Source organism: Rhineura floridana, chromosome 21, assembly GCF_030035675.1.
Source record: "Rhineura floridana isolate rRhiFlo1 chromosome 21, rRhiFlo1.hap2, whole genome shotgun sequence".
In the NCBI taxonomy this organism is placed as follows: Eukaryota; Metazoa; Chordata; class Lepidosauria; order Squamata; family Rhineuridae; genus Rhineura; species Rhineura floridana.
Genome location: NC_084500.1, coordinates 11,882,294 through 11,905,638, shown reverse-complemented (window position 1 = coordinate 11,905,638; position 23,345 = coordinate 11,882,294). Strand labels below are relative to the sequence as shown.

The following is a 23,345-nucleotide window of genomic DNA, read 5'->3' as shown; positions in this document are numbered from 1 at the left end:
CACTCTTTAGAAGACAGTCATGAAAATTACACTCACTGGATGCTGGACAGATGTGACCCAGAACATCCTGTTTGCGTTTGAAGTGTGTGTTTGCTGCTGGTCCCCTTCCTTACCTTTCAAACACTGACTATCAAGTTGTTGTTGTTATTTATTAATCACCTTTTACATATATGTCCCAAGGTTATGTACAAAATATAATAAAAACAGCTGAAAATACAGTACCAAAACCAGCACAAAAAACAACAGACAATGGACACCCACGGCAGAGAGCTAGGAAAGCTTGCCGGAACAAAAATGTCTTCAATTTTTTTCTGGAAAGTACAGATAGTGGGCACCTGTCAAGCTTCCTTATGCCAGAAGCCCATCAACAGCATAGTTCCCAAAAGGGCTTCAGCAAACCAGCCCTATAATTGGAAAGTTTGCTTATTTAAAGTATTTGTACCCAGCCCTTTAGCCAAAAAAGGATTCCAGGGCACCATCCAAAACTCAGAAGAAAGATAGTTCCTGTCTTCAGGTTTACAATCTAAAAAGACACGACACACAAGGAAAAAAGGATGTGAGGGAGGAAAGGAAAAGCAAGGTCAGGCTTTAGTTCTTACAGTTATAATTCTTAACACATAGGATTCTGGCGGACTAGTAGAGCAACCCCTCCCTGGAAAGACTCCCCCCCATCAGATCCCGGAATAGGCCAGGTGACAATATCCAGGCCAGGAGGACAGGGCTGCTCTTTCCACACAGTTCTTTCCTCAGACAGCTGACTTGATGGCAACCGGAATCCTCAGAAGGAGGAGATTTGATGGAGTTGCCTTGATGTCAGTGGCAGGTTGGGTTATTCTGGCCTTGGCAAGCAGCCATTCCTCTGGAAGTCCTCCCCTGCCATGATCAGAACTTTGAACAGAACAAGTGACAGTGGCCTCATTCACATGTCACATTAAATCAGCAGTGAGGAACTTCTGCCCCGCAGGTCTGATTAGGCCCACCAGGTCAGTTGGCCGTGTTCACCTGCCATCACCTGAGGTCAGGAGTAGGACAGGCAAGCCCATACTTTTAAAGTGTTTTTCTAAAAAAAACAAAAAACAGAAAGTCGACTCCAGTTTCTTCCTTTATAGCCACAAACAGCTAGGCTGGTGAGGACCAGAGAGAGGGCATTCTCGGTTGTGGCTCCCACTCTCTGGAACTCTCTTCCCTTCGATCTCTGACATGCCTCCTCCCTGATGGGCTTTCGCCGAGCCTTAAAGACCTGGCTATTCAGGCAGGCCTACAGAATCCTCGGGGTGGGTGAGTATTAATAATGTATTAATTGATGTTTCAGACTACCTTTGTGTCTTTTAATTATATTTTATTGTGTTGTTGTAAGTCACCTAGAGTGTCCGTTGATTCGGACAGATAGGTGACTAACAAATAAAATTTATTATTATTATTATTATTATTATTACAGCTTGAATTTGGCGCCACTTTCTGTCACCCTGCACAGTGAGAGAAAAAGGCACCAAATTTAGACTTAAGCTTGAAGTGACGGCAGGTGCTTAACCGATGGGCAGCCTTGCCCACCTGACAAAGTGGCTGCAGAGGGCTAGCCACTTCTGGATCTGGCTCTCCAGCCAAGTTGACTTCCTCATTCCTGCTTCAAACCATAGTTAAACTAAACTAAACTATGGTTTAAAGTCAGCACTCTGGTGTAACACTGCTGAAACAACGGTCGCTCTGCTCCTCCTCCACTCCTGCTGTTGCCCTGCTGGGAGCTTAGTCAAGGTCTAGCTTAGTGTTGTGTCCAGACCCAAGCTCAAAGTTTATTTCTCCCAAACAAACCACAAGTGGTAAGCCAATGACAAACCTTGGTTAAATGATGGCTTAAAGTGATGGTGTGAGCCAAACCAATGTGTGGGCCAGGATGACACTGCCACACAGTTCTTCCCTGAAACAGCCAACATGATGTCAGTCAGCATTGCAGCTTCTCGTCATTCGACAGAGGAAAAAAGAAAGCCAAGAAAGGGAAGATATTCTTTTAAGTCCTGGGCGATTCACACCAGCCACTGCATTAGCAGCTTATCTCCCACCCCCCAGGTCACATGAAGAGTATCACTGAATCTATAAATTGCCAAGAATCAGGGCTAGAATCAAGGGCATTGAGTAACGGCCAGTGCCTGAAGTATCTACCCACAACCAGTTTAGCCTTCAATGCTTCTGTAGTGGTGAGGAAGAATCCAATAACCATCTTCCAACTGGGCTTTCCCCCAAGCACTCTATAAGGAATGCATTGGGTTGCAGCCGCATTTTACTCAGAGTAGATCCAATGAAATTAATGGACCTATGTTAGTAATTAATTTCAATGGGTCTACTCTGAGTAGGACTAACACTGGATACAACCTATTATCTACAACAGAGATGGGGAACTTTTTTCAGGCCAAGGGCCACATTCCCTTGTGGGCAGTCTTCCAGAGGCCACATGCCAGGGGTGGGTTGGTCCAGAGGCAAAAGTGGATGTAGCAATGGATGAGACTCTTATCTTGGTACAGTAGGCTACATTTTAGCCATGCCAGAGCCAGAGGTTTCTATACCCCTGGCTCTCCAATCCAGGCAAGGAATGGGCAAACTTACACCTCAAGGGCACATTCCAGCCAGGCAAGAGTACTCAAGGAAGATATAGAGCAATGCTGGCGAGAGACATGGCTGGGAAGAGTCCCACAGACAGAGGCCACATTCAACCCACAGGCCAAATTACCTCTCCAAATTAGAACTATTGGACTTGTGAAAATCCACTATGGCCAATCATGAAGCCATTACAGCGACCAAGATCGCATGGGCAGCTTAATTCTGAACACAGAATGAACACTAAAAAGGCACAGCCTGTGAATTACATCCAGAAAAACATGGCACTTTCGGGGACAGGATAACCCCATTTAATCAAACCAAAAGAAAGAAAGAGAAAGAAAAGAAATGTCAAAAGTGGTAGAGAGATCAATAATATCCTGCACAGGCTGGCATTTGGAAATGTTTTCCCCAAAGCTACCCAACTGCAAGGTGCTCCTCCACAGAGTTCAACCCAGGAAACCAGACACGAACTCAGAGGGCCCAGTGCCAGTTCCCATGTCATAATCCATTTACGATGCAAAGGTCATCAAGCAAGCACAGACAGCGCTGCACACAAAGAAACCCCCCTCTAATCCTCCAGTGGCAAACATGTCCATAATTCTTTCTCTCTCCCCAAAGCACGGTATCCCTGGAGGCTTCTGCCAAAAACTGCTAAAGCCCAAAACCGGAAGTCCTGGCTGTGACTAACTGAAACGCTGTACACCAATGCAAACACAAAGTCAAAATTTACGACATCAGTCAGTGCCTGGACTCCTGCCCAGTGTTAGAAATAAAAAAAGGTCAAACGGATATTTGATTTGTGTCAGTAATGCCCAAACCTTAAAACATCCTCCGCTCAGATACGTCACATGACAAACAACATTAAAAAAACCTAACCAAAAGTAGTTTTGAGTCTGAAATTGATGTGTTTATTCGCCAGATATCTGCAAAAAAAGGGGGGGAAAGAAATCTGCCGCCCCTTCAACAGCATTTCTAGGATGGTTTATAAAAATACATAGCAATCAATCAATAAAAATCATACCACCACAAGGGCGGGGAAACCACAGTCATAAAACAAGGATTAATACAGTAGTTAAGGCCAGGGAAAAGAAAACGCCTGTTGCCTAGTGCCAAAAAGGTATCAAGATAGGGACAGTGGGGCTGGTGCCCATTGGGACTGGCAGGGCAGAAGGCAGGGAGTCCAACAGTAGACAAAGACAGAGCCAATGACAAACGGAGCCCATTAATTATAGTTTTAACCTCATGCTCCTCCATGCTGAGTTCTGCAAAGGTAACACTGAGACAAAGGTGGAAGATGACAGGTGGCGTCACGCCGTCCTTCTTCTTCTTCGGTTTAATGGAGAATCAAAGCCCCTTTTACCGCCACCTACTGGCAACAGGACCATGACTCTTGGCCATAAAATCTCCTACACCGCACCCCAGAGGTTCTTGTCCCAAAGGACAGCTCCCACTGACAAGGTCTATAAGCTCCAAATGTTCAAACCTAGGAAGAAGAGACTCTCTGCATTCCACAGACCATGAACAGCCCCACAGAAGTATCACTCCCTGCACTTGTAAACAGAAAAGCAGGCAGGTGGAGGCTGGCTTAGAGCAGGCTGAGGTTGGTAGGGAAGTGCCCCATTAGCCCTAATGGACCAGCCTACACTGGGTAGGAACATAGGAAACTACCCTATACCAACTTAGTCCATGTAGCTCAATTCTGTCTTTGCAGAGTGGCAGCAGCTCTCCAGGGTTTCAGACAGGAGCCTTTCCCTGCCCTACCTCAACTGAACCTGGAACTATCTGCATGTAAAGCACGTGTGCTAACGCTGACGGGAATTCCACAAACGGGACAAAACAACCAAGAAGCCTTCTCCCCTGGTGCCATCCACTCTCGGCCTCAGATGGAAGGGGTCCCGAGGAGGATGGGTTCTGACACAGGAGTTGGGGTGCAGAAAAGTGGACCGGCCACATGTACCCACAGAAATGCCCAAAGGAGGAAACAAAAGGAATATTGATGGACATATCTCACGGTTGGCCAAATAGATTTCCATTTGTTGTGGGGGTGGAGAGAAAGCATGTTTAAAAATTTGTTAGTCAGCCATGTGAACCTTTACTTCAGCCTCCACAAAATAATAATAGCAATAGCAGCAAAGTTATCACAGAGCCATCTTCCCCTGTTACAAGGAGGAAAAAGGCGTTCACTCTGCATCCTAATTAGCTGGGAAGAAAAGTAGTGTGTATCAAACCATCTCTGCCAACTGATAGGAAATATCCACCATACAGAACAGTATTTTACTAGTCATTTTCCCTAAATAAATTTCAACTAAAAGTGTCTTTTGTCTTGCAATGCAACATTAACTTCATTTAAAGAGGGGGAAAGTTCTAAACAGCAATGCCTGAACAAGCCTTCTGCAAAACATCAAAACTTGCTTCTCCCATTTGAAGGTCTAGAATCTAGATAGTGATAACCCCTTTTCTTTTGTGCACTGTAACAGCAAGCAGTTTCCTAGTGACAACTTAGACCTAGTTCAGGAAGGTGAAACACTAGTTGGACCTGCTTTACCAAACCAGTTCTCTTGCAAAACATAAAAGCTGACTTTGGAGCATCAGATACCTACTCTCCATCAATCCAAAATCTGTCTTTATATGATTACATTCTTCACTTCTTCCTTCCCACTCTGCACATAGTTTTCACTCTACTGGCACCTTCTTACTTTGCAAATAGAAGATTCACTGCTCTACCGATATTCATATTCTCTCTCTCATTCATATATATATCATACTGAGGTGTCAAAGAGCAGAGGGCAATGGATTCCATTTGTGGTAGATTTACATCCAGCATCTCCTATCACCGAGCAATCAGGGAGAGCTACCCATTGCTGGCAAACTCTGAACATCTTGCTAGAGCCATCAGCAGGCCTCCTGTTGTAGCATTTCACCAACCTCCTAATCTGCGCAGACTGTTGGTGAGAGCTGTGCTTAAGCCACCTATCACCAATCCAGGGTCTCATCCTTGTCACTCCAAACGCTGTACCACCTGTGTGTACCTCAGGGAGACAGCTACTTTTACAAGCACTAGGACAGGCAGGACATATTACATCAAACAGAACATCACCTCCAGGTCCTGCAATATAGTTTACATCATCGAGTGCAAAAGACCAGGATGTCATATTCAATACATAACAAAGACCACAACTGATCTACGCACGCACTTCAGGAACCACAAGTTGGCAATTTTGACCAAAAAAAGGGGAGCAACCAGTTGCAAAGCATTTTAACTTCAAGGGTCACAGCCTGTTGGACTTTTCCATTACAGCGATAGAGATGTCAGCAGATCCAGCAGCACTGACTAAAGGGGAGAACTTTTGGATTTACTCTCTGGACACATTGGCACCACATGGCCTGAACCTGGAGGACAGTACCACCAGTACTTAGCTTCTGCAAATGAAGCCCCTCTGAGCATTCCATCCTCAAAGCTCTATAACTGCCACCTTGGTAACAGCATTTGTAGGTTGGCAGCTGATGAAGGCGGAAGCTGAAACGTTTTGTTAATATAATAAAAACCTCTCTTTGGTTAATCACAATTATGTTCATATATATTTTTAGGTGATTAACGGAATCCTTATAGGGATCCAGAGCAAGCTTGAGTGAAGTTCTGTTTGTTGCTTTCAAAACTGTCTTTTATATATATATATATCAATAGAACAGTGAATCTAGAACAGTGAACATATATATATGCATCTGCCTCACCTCGCTGCATTTTTAATCATAATCTGAAACCACACTTTTAAATAATTGTTCTACCAAGTTAAGATATTTTGCGTTTCCCCCTTCAAGAAAGAGATTTGTTCCTCCACCTATCTTTATGCCTATCAAATTGTGAACCTGCAGCCCTCTTTTCAATTTTTGTACATCTTAAATCAGGGATGGGTAACTTGTAGCCCTCCAGATGCTGTTGGACTCCAACTCCCACCAGCCCCAGACAGCAGGGCCAATTGTCAAGGGTGGCAATAGTTGTAGTCCAGCAACTGACTGCATTAATCCTACCATACTGGAAAGCTCCGAGTACACTGAAAAGATCTGGAGGGCACCAGGTTCCCCCTCTTTGTCTCCAACGCTACAGAAATAATATCATCATTGGCAGAACAGAAGTTATGAGGGTTACTAGTTTAAAGGAACATTTGTGGGTAGGGCTGCCATATTTAAAAATTGATTGATCAGTTAGATATTTGATTAAAAAAAACTTTTGACAGACTAAGAAGATGACCCTGATTAATTGGGCAGCAGATTTTCTCACACCAGCATGAGGCAGAAGAGAGAATGTGTCTTTTAAGATGGTGTCTCGTGTAATATTTGTGTACCATTAAAAAACCAAAGTATGCCTTTTGCTTCAAACTACTGGTTTTACTCACACATCTACACAAATTTAAGTTTCTTAATTTACTGACTACACCTCCCACTATTAGTCTGCTTAATCAGACAACTGCCCTATTTCAGACACTTGAATGTTATTGTTTTGTTTTCTTGGCCTGATAGCACCAAATATTTCTATATCAGTCTTTCCTCTGGAGCAGAACTGACAGCCTGCAGGCCACATGTGGCCCATGGGGGCCTCTCCATTCAGCCCACAGCATCTCCACCCCATGTAGTTGTTAGGCTTGAAAACAGCCTCATATTGGGAGCCAGCGGTAGACTCCTTTCAAGCTTAAATGCCACATGGTGGGTATTTTCAGGGGTGGTCACAACCAGGGAGGGAAGGGTAAACCCACCCCATACACTGCAACTGCCCTCTGCCAAAAATGCCCCTCCCATGCAACATTTAGTCTTGAAAACAGCCTTCTATTGGAGCCCATAGAAGGCTGTTTTCCAACCCAACTGCTGTGCAAAGGGGGTATTTCAGGGGAAGGGGTTGCAACACATGAGGAGAGTTGACCCTCCCAGTAAGAGATCAAGACTCTTTTCCAGGACAATTCCTATTTAAGATGCCCCTCTCTCCAACCCCCTAAGGTCAATGCCACACAAATATTAGAATTCTTGCGCCCTCTTGATTTGATTTTCCATAGCTAACTCTGCCTTTAAGTCTCAACACTGCACAGATGGGACAGCCAGGAACACAACACGATAAAGCAAGCTGTTTTATCGAAGCTGCCATTACACAATGCTCCAGAGAGGGCATAACTAGCAGCAAAATATTAAATCGGACTTTGTTATGGCATGCATCGACTCAAAAGTGGCATTATGTTCACAGGGAAGCCATACATCTTTCTCCCCCTCTTGAATATGCTAAAGGCTGTGTAGCATGCTTATTTCATTAAAATCCTATTAAGGAATTAGAAGCTGTTGTGCTGCAGAGAGAAGGGTATCTCTACTAGTTTTAAAAAGCCTTATGTTTATACATACAGGGGCAAGTGGTTTAATTAAATGTGCATTAAATCAAATACAATTTGCTACAATAGGTGGCTATTAATCTCCAGGTTATTTATTACTTGGGCTTTATTAGTATTAGGAGACCTTCCAACATACAAGGAGGGTGGGTCCGTACAACCCTCACTTACCCCACTGCTCAGAGCTTTTCAGTGTGGTAGGATCAATGCAAAACTATATCACTTGTAAGCAGCTCACCAGACAACAAATGTTATGTCTGGAAAAGGGTTAGGCCAGTGTTTCCCAATCTGTGGGTCGTGAAGCTTGTGGCACGTGGATTGCTGGGTTTATAAGAAAACCCAAAATAATTATTGCTTGCAATCCTTAACTGGTATGATGAATATCTCTTGCAATGTTTTGTTTTGTTGGCATATTATAGCAAACAAAAATGTGAATAACTTTGCAAATATTATACATATCTCAACCAATCCCACATTAATAGGGGTGTTACATAAATTTTTACTTGGATGGTAACAGTTACAAAAAGGCAAACTTTCAGTTAAAATGCATGAAACCAATGGCTGCTGAAGACCCAAGGTCCAAAATTCATGGGACAATAAATTGATGGCTCACCACACCAAGTAAATCTGGACTTGTGGGTCGCCATACCAAAAAAGGTTGGGAACCACTGCTATAGACAGCTGCAGTCAGTAAACTAGGAACCCATGTTCACTAACTTTTGGGGTCTTCCAGCATATAGCTATGATTAGCCTTGATCTTGAGTGAGACCTGCACCCAGCTGAAGCGATATGCTTCTGAGTTAACTTTAGGAGGCCTCGCATTTAATTAATGCTCCCAACAAAGAGTACCTCCCCAAAGTAACAATGAGTTAGGTTTCCTCCTCTGGAGGGAGAGATCCTGTGAATCTTGCTGGATCCAGGACAAACCAATAACTCATTAGGACTAGATTAGACAAAAGTAGAACCTGAACTCAGAGAATTGGGCCTGTTTTTAACACTCAGAAACCCCAAACACCTGCCTATTACTGAAACAAAAGATCTTACCCTCAGCTTCTTCCTACAATGTCACCAGCCGTGCCTAGATAGCACACACAGCTTCCTCAGTTGGGCTGAGTGTGGTTTCCTTTCGTCTGCTAAGAATGTAAATAAAGCCCCGCTAGATCATTCTAAAGGCCCATCTAGTCCAGCATCTTATTCTCACAGCGGCCAACTGGATGCCCCAAAGGGAAGCCCACAAGGAGGACATGAGTGCAATTGCCCTCTCCCCTCACCTCCTCAGTGATTCCCATTGACTGGTATTCAGAGCCCTATTGCCTTTGGTACTGGAGGTAATATAGTCATCATACAGCCCTATATAGCTTCAACCAGGATATCTGAAAGATCGTCCTACCCCTTATATAGCCAGTCAATCACTGCGCTCTGCGAGTGAGGGCCTCCTGCAGATACCACCTCATTAGGAGGTCTGTTTCACACAACATAGGAAGCAGACCTTTAGTGTCGTGGCACCTACCCCTTGTGGAATTCCTTCCCCTTACATATTAGACCGGCGCCACCTCTGTTATTTTTTTGGATCCTACTGAAGACCTTCCTCTTTCAGCAAGACTTTTAAGTAGAGACCTTATCCCAGTCTGCATCTGTGCTGGAATTGTTTTTAGATTTTTTTTAAAAAAGCTGTTTTAAAGACTTATTTTTGAAGATGTTTTAAATATGTTTTGTTTTAAATATGCTTTTAGTGTTTTTGTTTGATGCCCTGGGATCCTTCTGGGAGATAGGGCAGGATATAAATTTAATAAATCATCATAATCATCATCATGACTAGTAGTTCATTTGAAGTGCTGTCCGAGTCTGGTTTAAAGAAAGACCCGACTGACCTAAACTGGAAGACGGGCATTCACTGTTGCCAGTCCCCTGCTGTGGAACACTCTTCCAGCAGAGGTTTGGCAGGTCCCTTCGCTTCTAACTTTCAGGCATCTCTTGAAGACTGTTTTGAGCTAACAGACCTACCAGTGATAATGATTTTCCTTCTTTTTGGCGCTGCATAAGTGGTGAATCATATTTGTCACACCCTATCCATGGGACGCACAAACAGTCTTTTATGCTGTTAAGTCCTGGAAAGTTTGCTTTGATCACATTCAAATCAAGGAGCTGTCCAGGAGAAAAAGGTGATGCTCCACCACCTCTCAGGCCCAAGTCCAGTGATTCTCAAACGGTGCGCCCAGGCACACTGGTGTGCCCTAAGAGGTGGCTAGGTGTGCCTCAAATATTATGAAAGTATATTTTAAAAATGAGAAGAAACCCATTTGTATAGGGTAAGTAATAGTTTTCTATAGTTTAAGTTATTTTTATTCAAAACTTTAAAATATATTAATATATTTTTAATTTTGTACACGAAGTGCGCCAGAAAATGTTTATATGTTTTACAGTGCACCGCAAACCAAAAAAGTTTGAAAGCCACGGCCCAAGTCAAACATAAGAGGCCTGCTTCTGGGAAGCCCACAAGCAAGGCATTAAGAAAATCGCCCTCTCCAATTGTTCCACATCAAATTATATTCGGGGACCTGAATATCATGGCTAATAAACCACTCCTCCTCCACAAGCTTATCTAACTACTGAGTGTAGCAAAATATTAGCATGACAGCACAGCACCTGCCATTGCCATAGTCCCTGGTATGCTGACACAGCATGCACAGAGAAAGCACCACTATTTAAACAAGATACATGGTATTTATTTATTTATTATATTTATACTCCATCTTTCCTCCAAGGAGCTCAAGGCAGCATACAAACATGGTTCTACCCCACCTGATCTTATCCTCATAACAACCCTGTGAGGTAGGTTAGGCTGAGACATAGTGACTGGCCCAAGGTTCATCCAGTGAGCTTCATGGCTGAATGGGGATTTGAACACTGGTCTCTCAGGTCCCACTCCGACACTCTAACTACTATACCACACTGGATCTTGACATGGTATGAGGGATGCCCCACAGGTAAACAAGCTTTGTCCTATATGCACAGCATTACATTCATAATACAGCCTCAGACATATGTGCCTCGTGAAAGAAAAACAGAAGGGCATGCAAACATGAGAGCATTGCGCAAAATCAGATATATAGGTTCTACATTAAAAGCGCACGCACGCACATGCTCACATACACTCACAGAAGGTGTGATATTGCACAAGATTGTGTGTGCCATCCTCGGTCCTTCTCCCACATGGATCATGCTGTCTGTAAACAATTCCCTGCCACGTAGATGAACAGGAGGATCAGCACAGGATGTGCCCCAGGTGCAGTGTGGCTCAGAAGGAGCAGGTGTGCTGAATGAGCACAGAGCGCCAACAAGGAAGGTCCCAAGTGCTTTCAGCTCACACTCTGGCCCTATGCTGCCCCAATTTGGGAGGTGGAGTTTGAGGGTAGAAGTATCAAGTCCTATCCAAAACTGTAACTTAAGGGGTCAGGGGGAATCCTTGTGCATTAGACAGAAAGATTTTTTTCTTTTCTTTTCTTTTTTTGCAACTTATTCCTTTGATCCAGTTACAGCTTAATTTTTAAAAGAAGCAAACAGTAGTGAGATCAGAAATTTTTAAAAACTGTGCATAAACAAGCTACTAGATAGAGCAGCAGGTTACAAGCTGGCACAGTAGAGGAGTCAGATCAGCAGAGAACTACTTGGCCACAAGATGCTGGCATCTAATTCTGGACTTCCTGCTGCTTCGCTGCATGTAAAAATCAAATGGCAGTGCCTTCCAAATACAGGCAATTGTGGCAAAATAAGACACTCACATGGATCACACAGGTGACTGGGTAAACTGTTGGTACACCATTTCCTCCCATACCGCAGACATACAGGTGACAAGTTAGGCACATTTGGCTAACAGGAGCACAGACAACAGTGAACCTGCAAGTCTGCCCACCAGTTTGAATGCCTTCCGGTCCAGTGTTCAAATTACATGGGAGCTTACAGAGGGCCTGGCTCCCTGAGTTACTGCTTTCAGAAGGCTGGGGGAGGGGGGATGAAATTGGGAAGAGATAGAGTTTCAGTAAGTGCTCTCCCAACTTTCCTGACTCCAGACCCCTTCAGTTCCAGCACTGGCTTTTTCGCTTTAATGTACATTTCTAGCCCATTTGCAGACACAGACTTAAAAAATATGAATGGAAACTTAAACAACAAAAACCCTAATATCATGATTGAAAAATGTAATTCTCAAATATTGAGGGGGATCTTCTTCACATTTTAAGCAGCTAAGCTCACCCCCTTCTAAGAATACTGTAGCATTACTGTTACAAGTGTCGTATTCATGGGATGCAATATGAGTATATGCAAATTATGTTTACTGCATCATGCAACTAAAAATGTAAGCTAGTCATGGGACCTCCAGTTCAGAAAGGATTTCTGTTTGTGCTAATTAAGCTGCCACCCTCTCCTTTGCCTCTTAAACCTTCCAGATTTTCTCCATTCCTGCACATGTATTTAAAAAACCCCTACAGATCCTCAAAAAACACAAATACGAGCATTTCCAGAAGTTGAAAGGCTTAGCAAGTGCTCCCTTTCAACTTTGAAGTTCCCAAATTTCGCAGGACTCAAAAGCAGCTGTTAATTCTCTGGCCTGCAAGGGGGGAGGGACCCAGGATGTTCTATTTCTGCCGCACCTGCCAACAATGGCAGAGTCATACCAAGGGTCAGAGGGACGGTTTCTCAGTGCTGCTCCACTGGCACCACAACAACTGTTTCAAAAAACAGGATTTGAAATCCAAAGGATGTTTTCAGCAACAGCTCTTCCCCTGCCTCCTCCAAGCAGAATCTCTGCTTCCAACACAGCCATGCGCATGTGAGGAATAGCAGGAAGCTTTTGGAAGAAGGAAAAAACCCTCACAAATAAAAAAGGCACACTTCTCTCTCAGAAAGCCCTTCTCTCCCCTTTCTATAAAATGCTTATATGGCAACAGAACAAAACAGCACCGGTGAATTCACCGTTGTCTATATATGCTAAATGAAGATTTTCAAGCTGGATTGCAACTCACACACACGCAAATATATCCATAAACACATCCAAACAAGAAACTAGCTGTCCCTTAACTCAGTACATCAAGAACAGATCTCAGAAAGAAAAGTTGTGTGTGTGTATGGGCACGTGCGCGTGTTTTTTTTAAATCAGCAAGGTCAGAAGTGTTATGGGCTAGATTGGAAAACGCTGGCACCGGATAGGATAAAATGTCTACGCCTCCATTGCTTCAGGAAGCCTCAATGCCAAACCTGAAAGAGATTATGTAACCTAAGCTGCCCAGTGATCATCTGTTCCTCCTGCTTTGTTTTAAAGTGGCAGTGTGGCTAGCAACCAATTCCAAGCATAAGGCCGGCTCCCAGTGGAATACAACTCCACTCCTGTCCTGCAACTCATTAGCAGGTTATATATCTAACATTTTAAAACTTATCCCAAAACCTACCTATCTCTCTCCACATCATATTGTAATCACATGCACGAATTAAAAAGAAATGATGCACATTTTTAAATGGTGACTGTCAGGCAGTCAGCCTGTTAAACCTACTTCAGTGCTCTTCCTACAGAAATACAGGCATTGCCCTGGTGTGCATGTAACCTGGTGTGCATGTAACAATAAACCATGATTTGGTGTTATATGCACAGGCAGAAAGGAGCCTGAGCAAAGGCGCATACGTTCCTCTCTCCTGGGAGAAGGAGGTCACTTAGGTTTCAGTTCACTAATCCTGGCTTGTCGTGTCATACACATGGAGATTGTGGTTTAGAACAAGCTCTGGTTAGTTAAACAGGCCAGCTTCATAACTCGTGGTTTGAAGGTGGCTGGTTTTGAAATGAATTAGAAAGTAACAGGGAGTGCAAGAACCCAAGGCTTTGCTTAGGTCCCTTCCTGTTCATGCACATATTGCCAAACCATGGCTTAGCAAAGGAGTTGCCCATGGAAGCCACTGTGCCCACTAGTATCTCCAGTCTCCTTTGCCAAAGTCTCCGTAAATATTTTCTCATAAATCCACAATGTATGAGAGACTGTTTGCTCTTCCTGCTCAGTTCCTGTTTCCATTGGCTTGGCCTCTCCTTCATGCCCCCTCAGCTGCCATTTTATGTCATGCCACACCCCCGCAGCCCCCATTTCCCCATTTTGTGAGTGGCACCCACAGCAGTTAAATTCCAACTGGCCCAAAACAGTTGGCAACCTCTGGCTGAGTGTTATGTGTGAACTTAGCCAGTGTATATCTCTCAAGACAGTTATATAACCACGCTAAGCAGCTCTGGTATTCTTCATAAGAATTCCAGGATGAGATACAAATATAGTAAAAGAACACAACAAACAGTAAGCCGGACAATTTCTCAATGGCCTTGTATCTGGGACCAACAAAAACCTGTATAAATGAATGAGGTTTTGGTGCCTCCTGAAAATGTAATAGAGTGGCACCTGCCTTGTTTCAGTGGAGAGACGATTCCACATTCCGGAAACTGCAGCTTGTACAAAATGCAGCGGCCAGATTGATAACAGGGACTAGGCGTTCCGATCATATAACACTGATCCTGGCTCGCTTGCATTGGCTGCCTATATGTTTCCAGGCCAGGTTCAAATTGCTGGTTTTAACCTATAAAGCCTTATACGGCGCGGGACCACAATACCTGGGGGAACGCCTTCCCCGATATGAACCTACCCGTACACTACGCTCTACCTCGAAGACCCTCCTCCGGGTACCTACCCATAGGGAAGCTCGGAGGGTGGCAACAAGAAAAAGGGCCTTCTCAGTGGTGGCCCCCGAATTATGGAACAATCTCCCTGATGAGGTACGCCTGGCGCCAACATTACTATCTTTTCAGCACCAGGTTAAAACTTTCCTCTTTTCCCAGGCATTTTAGCATTTTAGTATGTGTTGAAAACTGTCCTGATTCTTCTGGAGAATTTTTATAATTTTAAAGTTTTAAAAGTTTTTAAATTTGTTTATATGTGGCTTATTGTATTTTTAATGTTTGGTTGTTGTACACCGCCCAGAAAGCTTCGGCTATAGAAATTTAATAAATAAATAAAATAAATAAATAAATAAAATAAATAAATAAATAAATATATTGCATATAAAATTAAGTACAAGGAAGGCAGAGAAATTGAGGGCCAAAATACATTTGTCACATGCTTAAGCAAGTATGTACAACCTGGCCGCTTTTATTTTGGAGAAAACACAGAATCAGGCCCTGATCCACAATGCACTTCTGTCCCAGATTGGAGCTTTTCTACTGAACATTGCCTCTTATCTGGTGGCTGTTTGCACCCAAAAAGGTGCTGTTTACTGCAAACAGCACAGCCAGGTCCCCTGAAAAGTTCAAATGTTGTCTTTGCCATGAATTCGGAAAGACCACAATCCTAGCCAACCTTCCCTGGGAGAAAGCCCCACTGAATACAGTGGGACTAGTTTCCACATACCAGATTTTGCTGAGGATGACCTTTCAGACTCAGATTCCTGTATGCAATATGAGGGTATTATTAATATTATTGACAATGACGATGACAACCTCCTTACATGATTATGATTATAATAATAATAGCAGCAGCCTCGTTACAGGGTTGTTGTGTGTGAAACACTTTTGACACCCTCAAAGCATAGCACTAATGCTAGATATTATTACCAGACTGAACCTTTATATTAAGCAGGGGGGGTCCTTGCAAAAGAATTTTAAAATAATGAGAACATATTGCCTGGCTAGTCCAAAACTGATACAAACCTGAGACAGACCCTAAGGAATTTTTAAGTCATCTCACTCTTTCCCTCCCTCCCCAAGAGTCTCAACTTTCAAGCCTTGCCTTTCATTTTGGCGGGAAAGGTCGGCTGGTATAATAGCCCCTTTTTGATGGAGGCCAAAAAATGTAGCAGTTGCTACCTCAAAGAAATGAGAGCTTTAAAGGGGAAGAAAATGCTATCTCTCCCCCCCTCCCCTTCGGAGACCACAAAACTGGCAAATTCTCCCTTAATTCTTAGCAGAACAGCAGAAAACAAGAGCCCTCTCAGTGTGAGGCGGGCAGCAAAGACTTGATTATCAGCAATTAGCAAATCGATAGTTCCCAGAAACACTGATTTAGGCCAGCAGGCCTAATTAGCTACACTCAAGGAAAAAAGAGAAGGGCAAACACTACAAAGAGGCAGAGCCCGTTTCCAAAGCAAGGGAGAAAGCAAAGACTCCACCTTTCCAAAACAGGAGTTGAAGAATTTCAATTTTCCACCAACGCAGGATCCATTCGATCCCGTTTCTACCACACAAGCCTTATTGGAGTGCGAGGGAAGAGTATCCCAATTTTTCCCCATGGGAGAAGGCACTAAACACCTCTTTGACAGCAAAAAGGAAATTCCTTCTTGATTTATCAAATGAATGAATGAAACTTTTTTACTGTTCAAAGCCACTACCCATCACAATATAAATACAGCAAGCAAGCAATTATTTTAATTCATCTTGATTTGTTTTATTTCCTTAATTTCTACCATGAATGTACTTCACATAATTCTTAACAGCTCTCAATAAAATTCATGTGCTATTTTTTTTAAAAAAAGTTCAATATATTCTATATGAGCAGTATAAAGGTAACCTAAGATAAAGGACGAAACTACCCTGCTGAAAACTCAGACACAGACTAGCACTGACATAATAGCACATTCCAAGCATTCAAAAGCCATTGATGTAGCAGTTGCTGAGATGATGCGCAACAGGCCTGTCAGGTAGACCAGCAGATCATTCCAATGCCAAAGATCAGGAAGGGGAGGCTTTAAGAGGCTGCCCAGTAGATGGCTGAAAAGAGGTTTGAAAAGCAGGTATTTTGAGACTCTCAGCCAGCTCTTTGTAAAGCTAAGAAGGCTAGGAACAACAAGGCCCTCTCAAAAAAAAAAAGAGTTCACCAAAGGGGGGGGGGAGCCATTAAGTCATCATACACAATACAGGACAGGAATAGTGTTGAGTTTGCAAATACAAGCTGTTGCAAGCATGGCATCTGCACTTGGCACCCTCAGGCCAAATTTGGACCCAAGAGTGCAGCTGATGTCAGCACACCTTTAAATTAAAAAAAAAATAGAGGTCAGACTGAGCACCTGAAGCTATTGCCATTTTAATTCTTCCACAACAACCTCAGGGTCCTACTCCAAGCGCAGCATCACTCTGTAGCAGGTGTGGGGGAATCTTTTGACCTCCAGATGTTGCTGAATTACAACTCCCAGCGTCCCCGGCCATTGGCCATGCTTGCTGGAGCTGACGGGAATTGCAGTTCAGTAACTTCAGGAGAGCCCAAAGGTTCCCCCACACGTGCTCCTCTCAGCCACCTCCCCCCACCAGTCTCTGCTGCCAAGTTAAGTTTGGCGGGGAGGTGCCAAGGGACTAACAGGTGCTATCTTGCCCAGGGCACCATCAAACCTGGCGCTGGCTTTAAATGGACCAAGGCATGTGTGACTATTGACTCATTCTTCCTAGGCCACAATCCTAATCACACTAGGGAACCAAAAATGGAACAAAAACATGTTAAGAATCACTTTGTTGGGGGGTAGAGAGAGAGAAACAGTTCTAACTGAAAATGTGGATGGACACAAACACAGCAACCAGCCAGAACTGTGTACACCTTTTCCTTGTGCAACGGGAAAATCGTTTTCATTCTGTGTGGCTGCCTCTTTGAAATTATTACAGGAATTTTAGCACACATTTTATATTTATAGTTTGCTAATCCATTCACTTCCAGAAGCATTACTGCACACATACGCGCACACACACAAGTCCAACCCACTTATTTTAAAAAGCAGTTAAGCTTTTTTTTAATCCATCAGGAAGTCAGAGAAGTATTTTGATCTGAATATTGCTTCTTACAAACATTAGAAACAGAGTCACTAGCTCAATTCAGACATCATGACAAACCATGGTTTGTGCTAACCATAGCTTAAAAGGTTGAGGAAATCTGTGGCCCTCCAGATGCATCTCCAAACATTGGAGAAGTGTATGGGAGTTGAAATCTGGAGGGCACAGGTTCCCCATCCCTGGATTAGAACATAAATCACAGCATGAAAGCCCAAACTAACAGCTGCCAAACCTTGGTTTGGAGTTGTTTCCCTGCTTCTGTTTTCTATCCAACACCACTACCATCCCAAGATAAAAGCAAGGGTCACAATTCAGGTATCCCGCCAAATCCTAATTCAGGGGTCCGCGAGCTTCATTCAGGTGGTCTGCAGCATGTTTGGATGAAAGACACATACTTATTTTTAATTGTATTTTTATTTTTTCTATAGCATTTTATTGTATTACAACTTGAATTCAATGAAATGCCAATTGTAGTACAATATCAAATAAGAAACAAAAGCAGCAATTAAAATACAGTTAAAAATCATACAGCATCTAGCACAGAACATTAGAATTTCTACGACATCATAAAGTGGTCCGCCAAGCCCCTCGGCAATATTAAAGTGGTCCGGGGGGGGGGGAAGAAGCGTAGGATCCACTGCCCAAGTCAGTGGTTTGGCCACGATGACTAAATTGAGAGAAAATGAGATCCTAGACCCAGGCTCCAATAGCTATTACCTGATAAGCCTGCCTACCTATTGATCCCTGTCCTCACAACCAAGACCCCTTGCTCTGAACATCTGCATGCTTATTTAACATCTCTCTGGTGAATTTGGGTCCAGTCCTCTTGACACCACATTAGCTTGTTCCACTGTAAAGTCATGAGAGCTTTTATTTGTTGGAAGCCCACATTGCAAACAAATTACAAACTGCTACGTATAGAAACCGAAAAGGGAGGAGCTCAACAACGCCCCCACCTGTACTATATATTTAAAGCAGTGTTATACCACTTGGAACAGTCATGGCTTCCCCCAAAGAATCTGGGAATCTAGTTTGTTAAGGGTGCTGAGAGTTAAGAGACCCCCTATTCCTCTCACAAACCTACAATTCCCAGTGGTTTAACAACCAATCCCTCTTGCCAGGGAACTCTGGGAATTGTAGTTCTGTGAGGGACATCCTTGACAAACTACAGTTCCCAGGATTCTTTGGGGGAAGCCATAACTGTTTAAAGTAGCATGATACCACTCTGAATGTATAGCACAGAGGGTACCTAGGTCTCTTTTCTTAATGCTGTGGAGAAGGTAATCTCTAGTACCCAAAAGGGTATTGAGACCATGACACTATGGCAGCATGGGGGGAGGGGGGTGTATTTCTGACTCTGAATGCCCACTAACAACTTAAAAAGTGACTGGCTGCATCCATCTCCCCGTCCCCCCCAAAAATAAAAGGCCCCTACTCATTTCAGTATAGCTGCTGCTCCCTGTAACTGCAACAGGAGTGAGGGTGGGGAGGGGAGTACAATTTTGAGCTGCTTTTCATCTCTATGGTGACAAAAAGCTACGTGGAAACAAATAAGAGCCCCTTTCTAGTGTCGTGGTTAAGGTGTTGGACTACAACCTGGGAGACCAGGGTTCGAATCCCCACATAGCCATGAAGCTCACTGGGCGACCTGGGGCCAGTCACTTCCTCTCAGCCTCAGAGGAAGGCAATGGTGAACTCCCTCTGAATACCGCTTACCATGAAAACCCTATTCAAAGGGTCGCCATAAGTCGGGAGCGACTTGAAGGCAGTCCATTTCCATTTCTTACTCGACAGGTTTCTCATTTTCAGTGACTGCCTTTTACTTTTTTTTTTTAATTAAGCAGGGAAGGCTGAATAGTTTTGTGAGCAAAAGGAGTAACGAGGAGAGGAAACATTTGTTGCCATTTTATTACTTTGAATGCCCTCCCCACTCCCCTTTGAAGGTTACCTTAGAGAATTTTAGACAGGAGGAGGAGGAGATTGCCTGATAAAGACATTGTTTTAAAGTTTTAAATTGTGTTTTAAATTGTTTTTAAAAATATGTGTTTTAAATTGTATATTTGTTTTAAAGTTTTTGGTTGCTGTAAACCGCCCAGAGAGCTTCGGCTATGGGGCGGTATACAAGTGCAATAAATAAATAAATACATTTCTAAAAAAGCAAGTGCCAAAGAGCATCAAGGACATAGATGCCCACAAAGTTCAGCGATCAGAGCATCTGCTTTGCATGCAGAAGGACCCAGGTTCAATCCGCAGCATCTCCAGGTAGGGTTGGGGAAGGCCCTTGGTAGACAATACACAGCTAGAGAGACCAATGGTCTGAGTCGATATGAGGCAGCCTCCTATGTTCCTATCACCGCAAAAAAAAAGTTAAGACAATTTGGTCCCCCTAACTCCCATGGTGACCCCTACAAAAAAAATAGAGGGGGTGGGGAGTTCACAAAAAGGGCAAATTAAATTTTGGAGAGGGAGTTTTGTGAAATTTCTGAAAGAGAAACAACAGTATGTTTCACGTTAATGCTCCCATCTAGGCATATTTCCTCTGAAGGAAATCTTATTGATTTTGATGGAGTTACCCTTTCATGGAAGCATATTTAGGACTGCAGCTTTATTTTAATGCCTGGCTTACAATTCAGTTATAATTTGCAGAAAAGAGTCCCCTTCTTGATACTTTGGGGGGGGGGTTACAAGCATGCTTCTATTTTCATATGTGGAACCACCACACCATCACCACCAAAGCATCCAAGGCAGGTGTGGAGAAACGGTGGCCTTCCTGATGTTGCTGAACTCCAACTCCCATCATCCCTGGCCTTGCCAGCTGGGGCTAATAAGACTTCAACAACATCCAGAGGGCCACCGGTTCCCCATCCCTGCTCTAAAACTGGGGAGTGGATGTTTTCTGGCATCATCCCACCAGATCTCCGTCAGGCCCCTCTGATGAAGCCAGAAGCTGCAGGTTGTCTAGCTGCCTAGGTGGGGAGATAATTGTCATCCCAACAACCACAACATCTAGCGCAACCTGAGCTTGGTTGCAACAGAACACACGTCAAATGATGAGAAGGGTTATTCTCTCCTAGGGTCACCACAGAACCTTTTAAAAGCAACAGCTGGAATAGCCCCACCAACAGAAACTTCTAAAGCCTTGGGGAGCAGACATTTTCCACTATCACCTCCACGTCTCCAATGCCTTTAAAAATAATGTAACTTCTATTATATATAAACTTATCTGATTGTCATCTGTCTTGAAGGCTTGCTATCAAGCAGAAAGTCAGGTTATAAATATTTTAAATAATGTTGGAGGGTAAGTTTTGCATAGCAGTATCTGTCAATGAATCTTGGGGTGTTGCAGAGGATTTTGGGGGGCACACACAGCTCAGTGGAAGGCCAGGCTTGTTGGACAATAGAATGGTGAGCCAGGCATATGTCCTAAAGCACTTCCAGCATTGTTAATGGTGGATATGGTGCCTTGAAAGGTGCTTACCAATAGGTACAGATCCTTCTTAAAGAATCCGTGGTAGCTTCCCAGGCAAGCTCAGGAGACTGTTCAAACACGATGGCTCTAACTCTAAACAAGCACACTGTCGAAGATGGCTATGTTTCCTCAAAGGCAAGCTGTCTTTTCAGCAATTCCCTAATGGTTCGGTTTAGGGAGGTGATGTTGCAAAGGACCTTGGAGGTTACTGAATCACAGCAACAGTAAACATCAGAGTAATTGCAGTGGCATTGCACTATCTCTTGCACGTGCACCATAATTCCTGGCTTGAGATATTAAATGACCAGTTATTTATTTACACAAAGTACTGTACTACAACCCTTTAGGCACTTGCTTTTCAGGATGGGGGGCTGGGAAGGTACAGACATACTTTATTTTGCATACTTACTAAAACAAAACATGAATTCTGAACTCAGAATTGTAAACTGTGATTACATTTCCATGTATCTCTTTTGTATAATTAACTCTGTTTTCAAGGTTCAGGCATGAAGAGTGAGGAACAAGCAGCAAGGATGGGTGTGTACGGTTTGAATGCAACACAGCACAGGAAATAGCACCCCATGAAGGGGAGGGAACAAAGTTCCCTATGCAACAAACTCTATATGCAATTTCATAGGAGCAGGTCCCATTTAACTCAATGGCGTTTACAGCATAATCCTATTCCTATCTACTCAGAAGTACATGATCTAAGCGTTCTTGGGTTTGTGAAGCTTCGGATACTGTCCACATGTCCCACTCTCCTCTCAAGAACCATGAGAGCTACCAATTTGCTTAAGGGAGGAAAAAACATCAATGCTAGTTACTTTAAACAGCAAGTTATCTCAGAACAGCTACCTTTGCAGTAAGTGCCAGGGTCTAAATTATGCTAGGAACTGAACAGTACATGTAAAGAAATATATATATATTCAAAAAATCTGCTGAAAGATTAGACTGGGATATAAAAACAACACTGGAATTAATCAGGAGTGGACAGGGTAGAAAATGTAACTGAGTTAGGGCAACAAAACATTTTGTATTTCAGACTACCTATACAGCTAGATATGGTACACTGTGCTCCGTAATGTCCCTTAATTGAGAAGTATTTCATCTGGCAACTCTAACACATTAAGGTACGTTTTTAAAAGGAGCCATTTTCAGTTTTCATCTTGCAGCTACAACACGGTATTGTTGTTGAGAGGCCAAGAGACCAGCTACGGACGCAGCTAATGCATCAAACAAGTGCTTTAGAGACCGTAAGAAACATTACGGCATATAAGCAATTCCAAAAACATCTTTAAACAGTGCATACACACACATTTTCAAAGGAGAAAATAAGCACAAGGAATATTTCCTTCCTTGATCAAGGAACTGCACACTAAAATATCCCAATTACAGAGCTTGGAAAAGTTACTTTTTTGAACTACAACTCCCATCAGCCCAATCCAGTGGCCACGCTGGCTAGGGCTGATGGGAGTTGTAGTTCAAAAAAGTAACTTTTCCAAGCTCTGCCCAATTAGTACATATCTGTCCAAATTCACTTAACATGCCCATTACAGCACGTGAATTCTCTTTCGCAGAAGTTGGAATCTCATCCAAGGTTCCGTCAATGTACTGAGGGAAGGGGGGGCATAGAATAAATCGAAAACGGCAAGGGGAAAAGGTCTGGAGCTACATGCAATACAGATAAGGGAGGAGGGAAGTGCTTACCCCCCAGACTTGTAGCTTGCCTTTTGGATACTTGAACTAAGAAAGGCACTTTTCACATAAAAAATTAGAACTGAATTGTGCACTTGTAATTAAAATAAAGCTGCAACCCTAAACATCTTTCCTCAAAATGTTAACTCCATCAAAACCAATAGGGCTTACTATAGAAGAAATATATTTAGGATGAGAGCATTAAAGTGAAACATACCAGTACTTCTTTTTCAGAAATCTAACATGTCAGACCAAGGTTGTTCCCCCTGCCTCTGCATTTTGCTCTTTCTGTGCCCTATTCTCACCCCACCCCCAAAAAACATTTTCCTGCCACCACCCTCCAGATCATGGTGAAATTACAAGTTGGGTTGAATGAGAGAGAAAAAACTGC

The 23,345-nt window shown here is 43.2% G+C and overlaps 1 protein-coding gene across 31 annotated transcripts in view; it reads right to left on the bottom strand.

Moving 5' to 3' along the window:
* MSI2 (musashi RNA binding protein 2) overlaps nt 1–23,345 on the bottom strand; it is a 600,705-nt gene that overhangs the window by 475,105 nt on the left and 102,255 nt on the right. The window contains exon 1 of one of the 31 annotated variants that reach the window (XM_061605215.1): nt 11,741–11,839. The exons of 29 other annotated variants lie outside the window; for them this stretch is intronic. In XM_061605215.1, the coding sequence (XP_061461199.1) occupies nt 11,741–11,824 (84 nt within the window). In that variant the 5' untranslated portion in view covers nt 11,825–11,839. Of the gene's footprint in view, nt 1–11,117; nt 11,169–11,740; nt 11,840–23,345 lie in introns of those variants that run through there. One more of the 31 variants, XM_061605218.1, reaches the window with a different exon arrangement.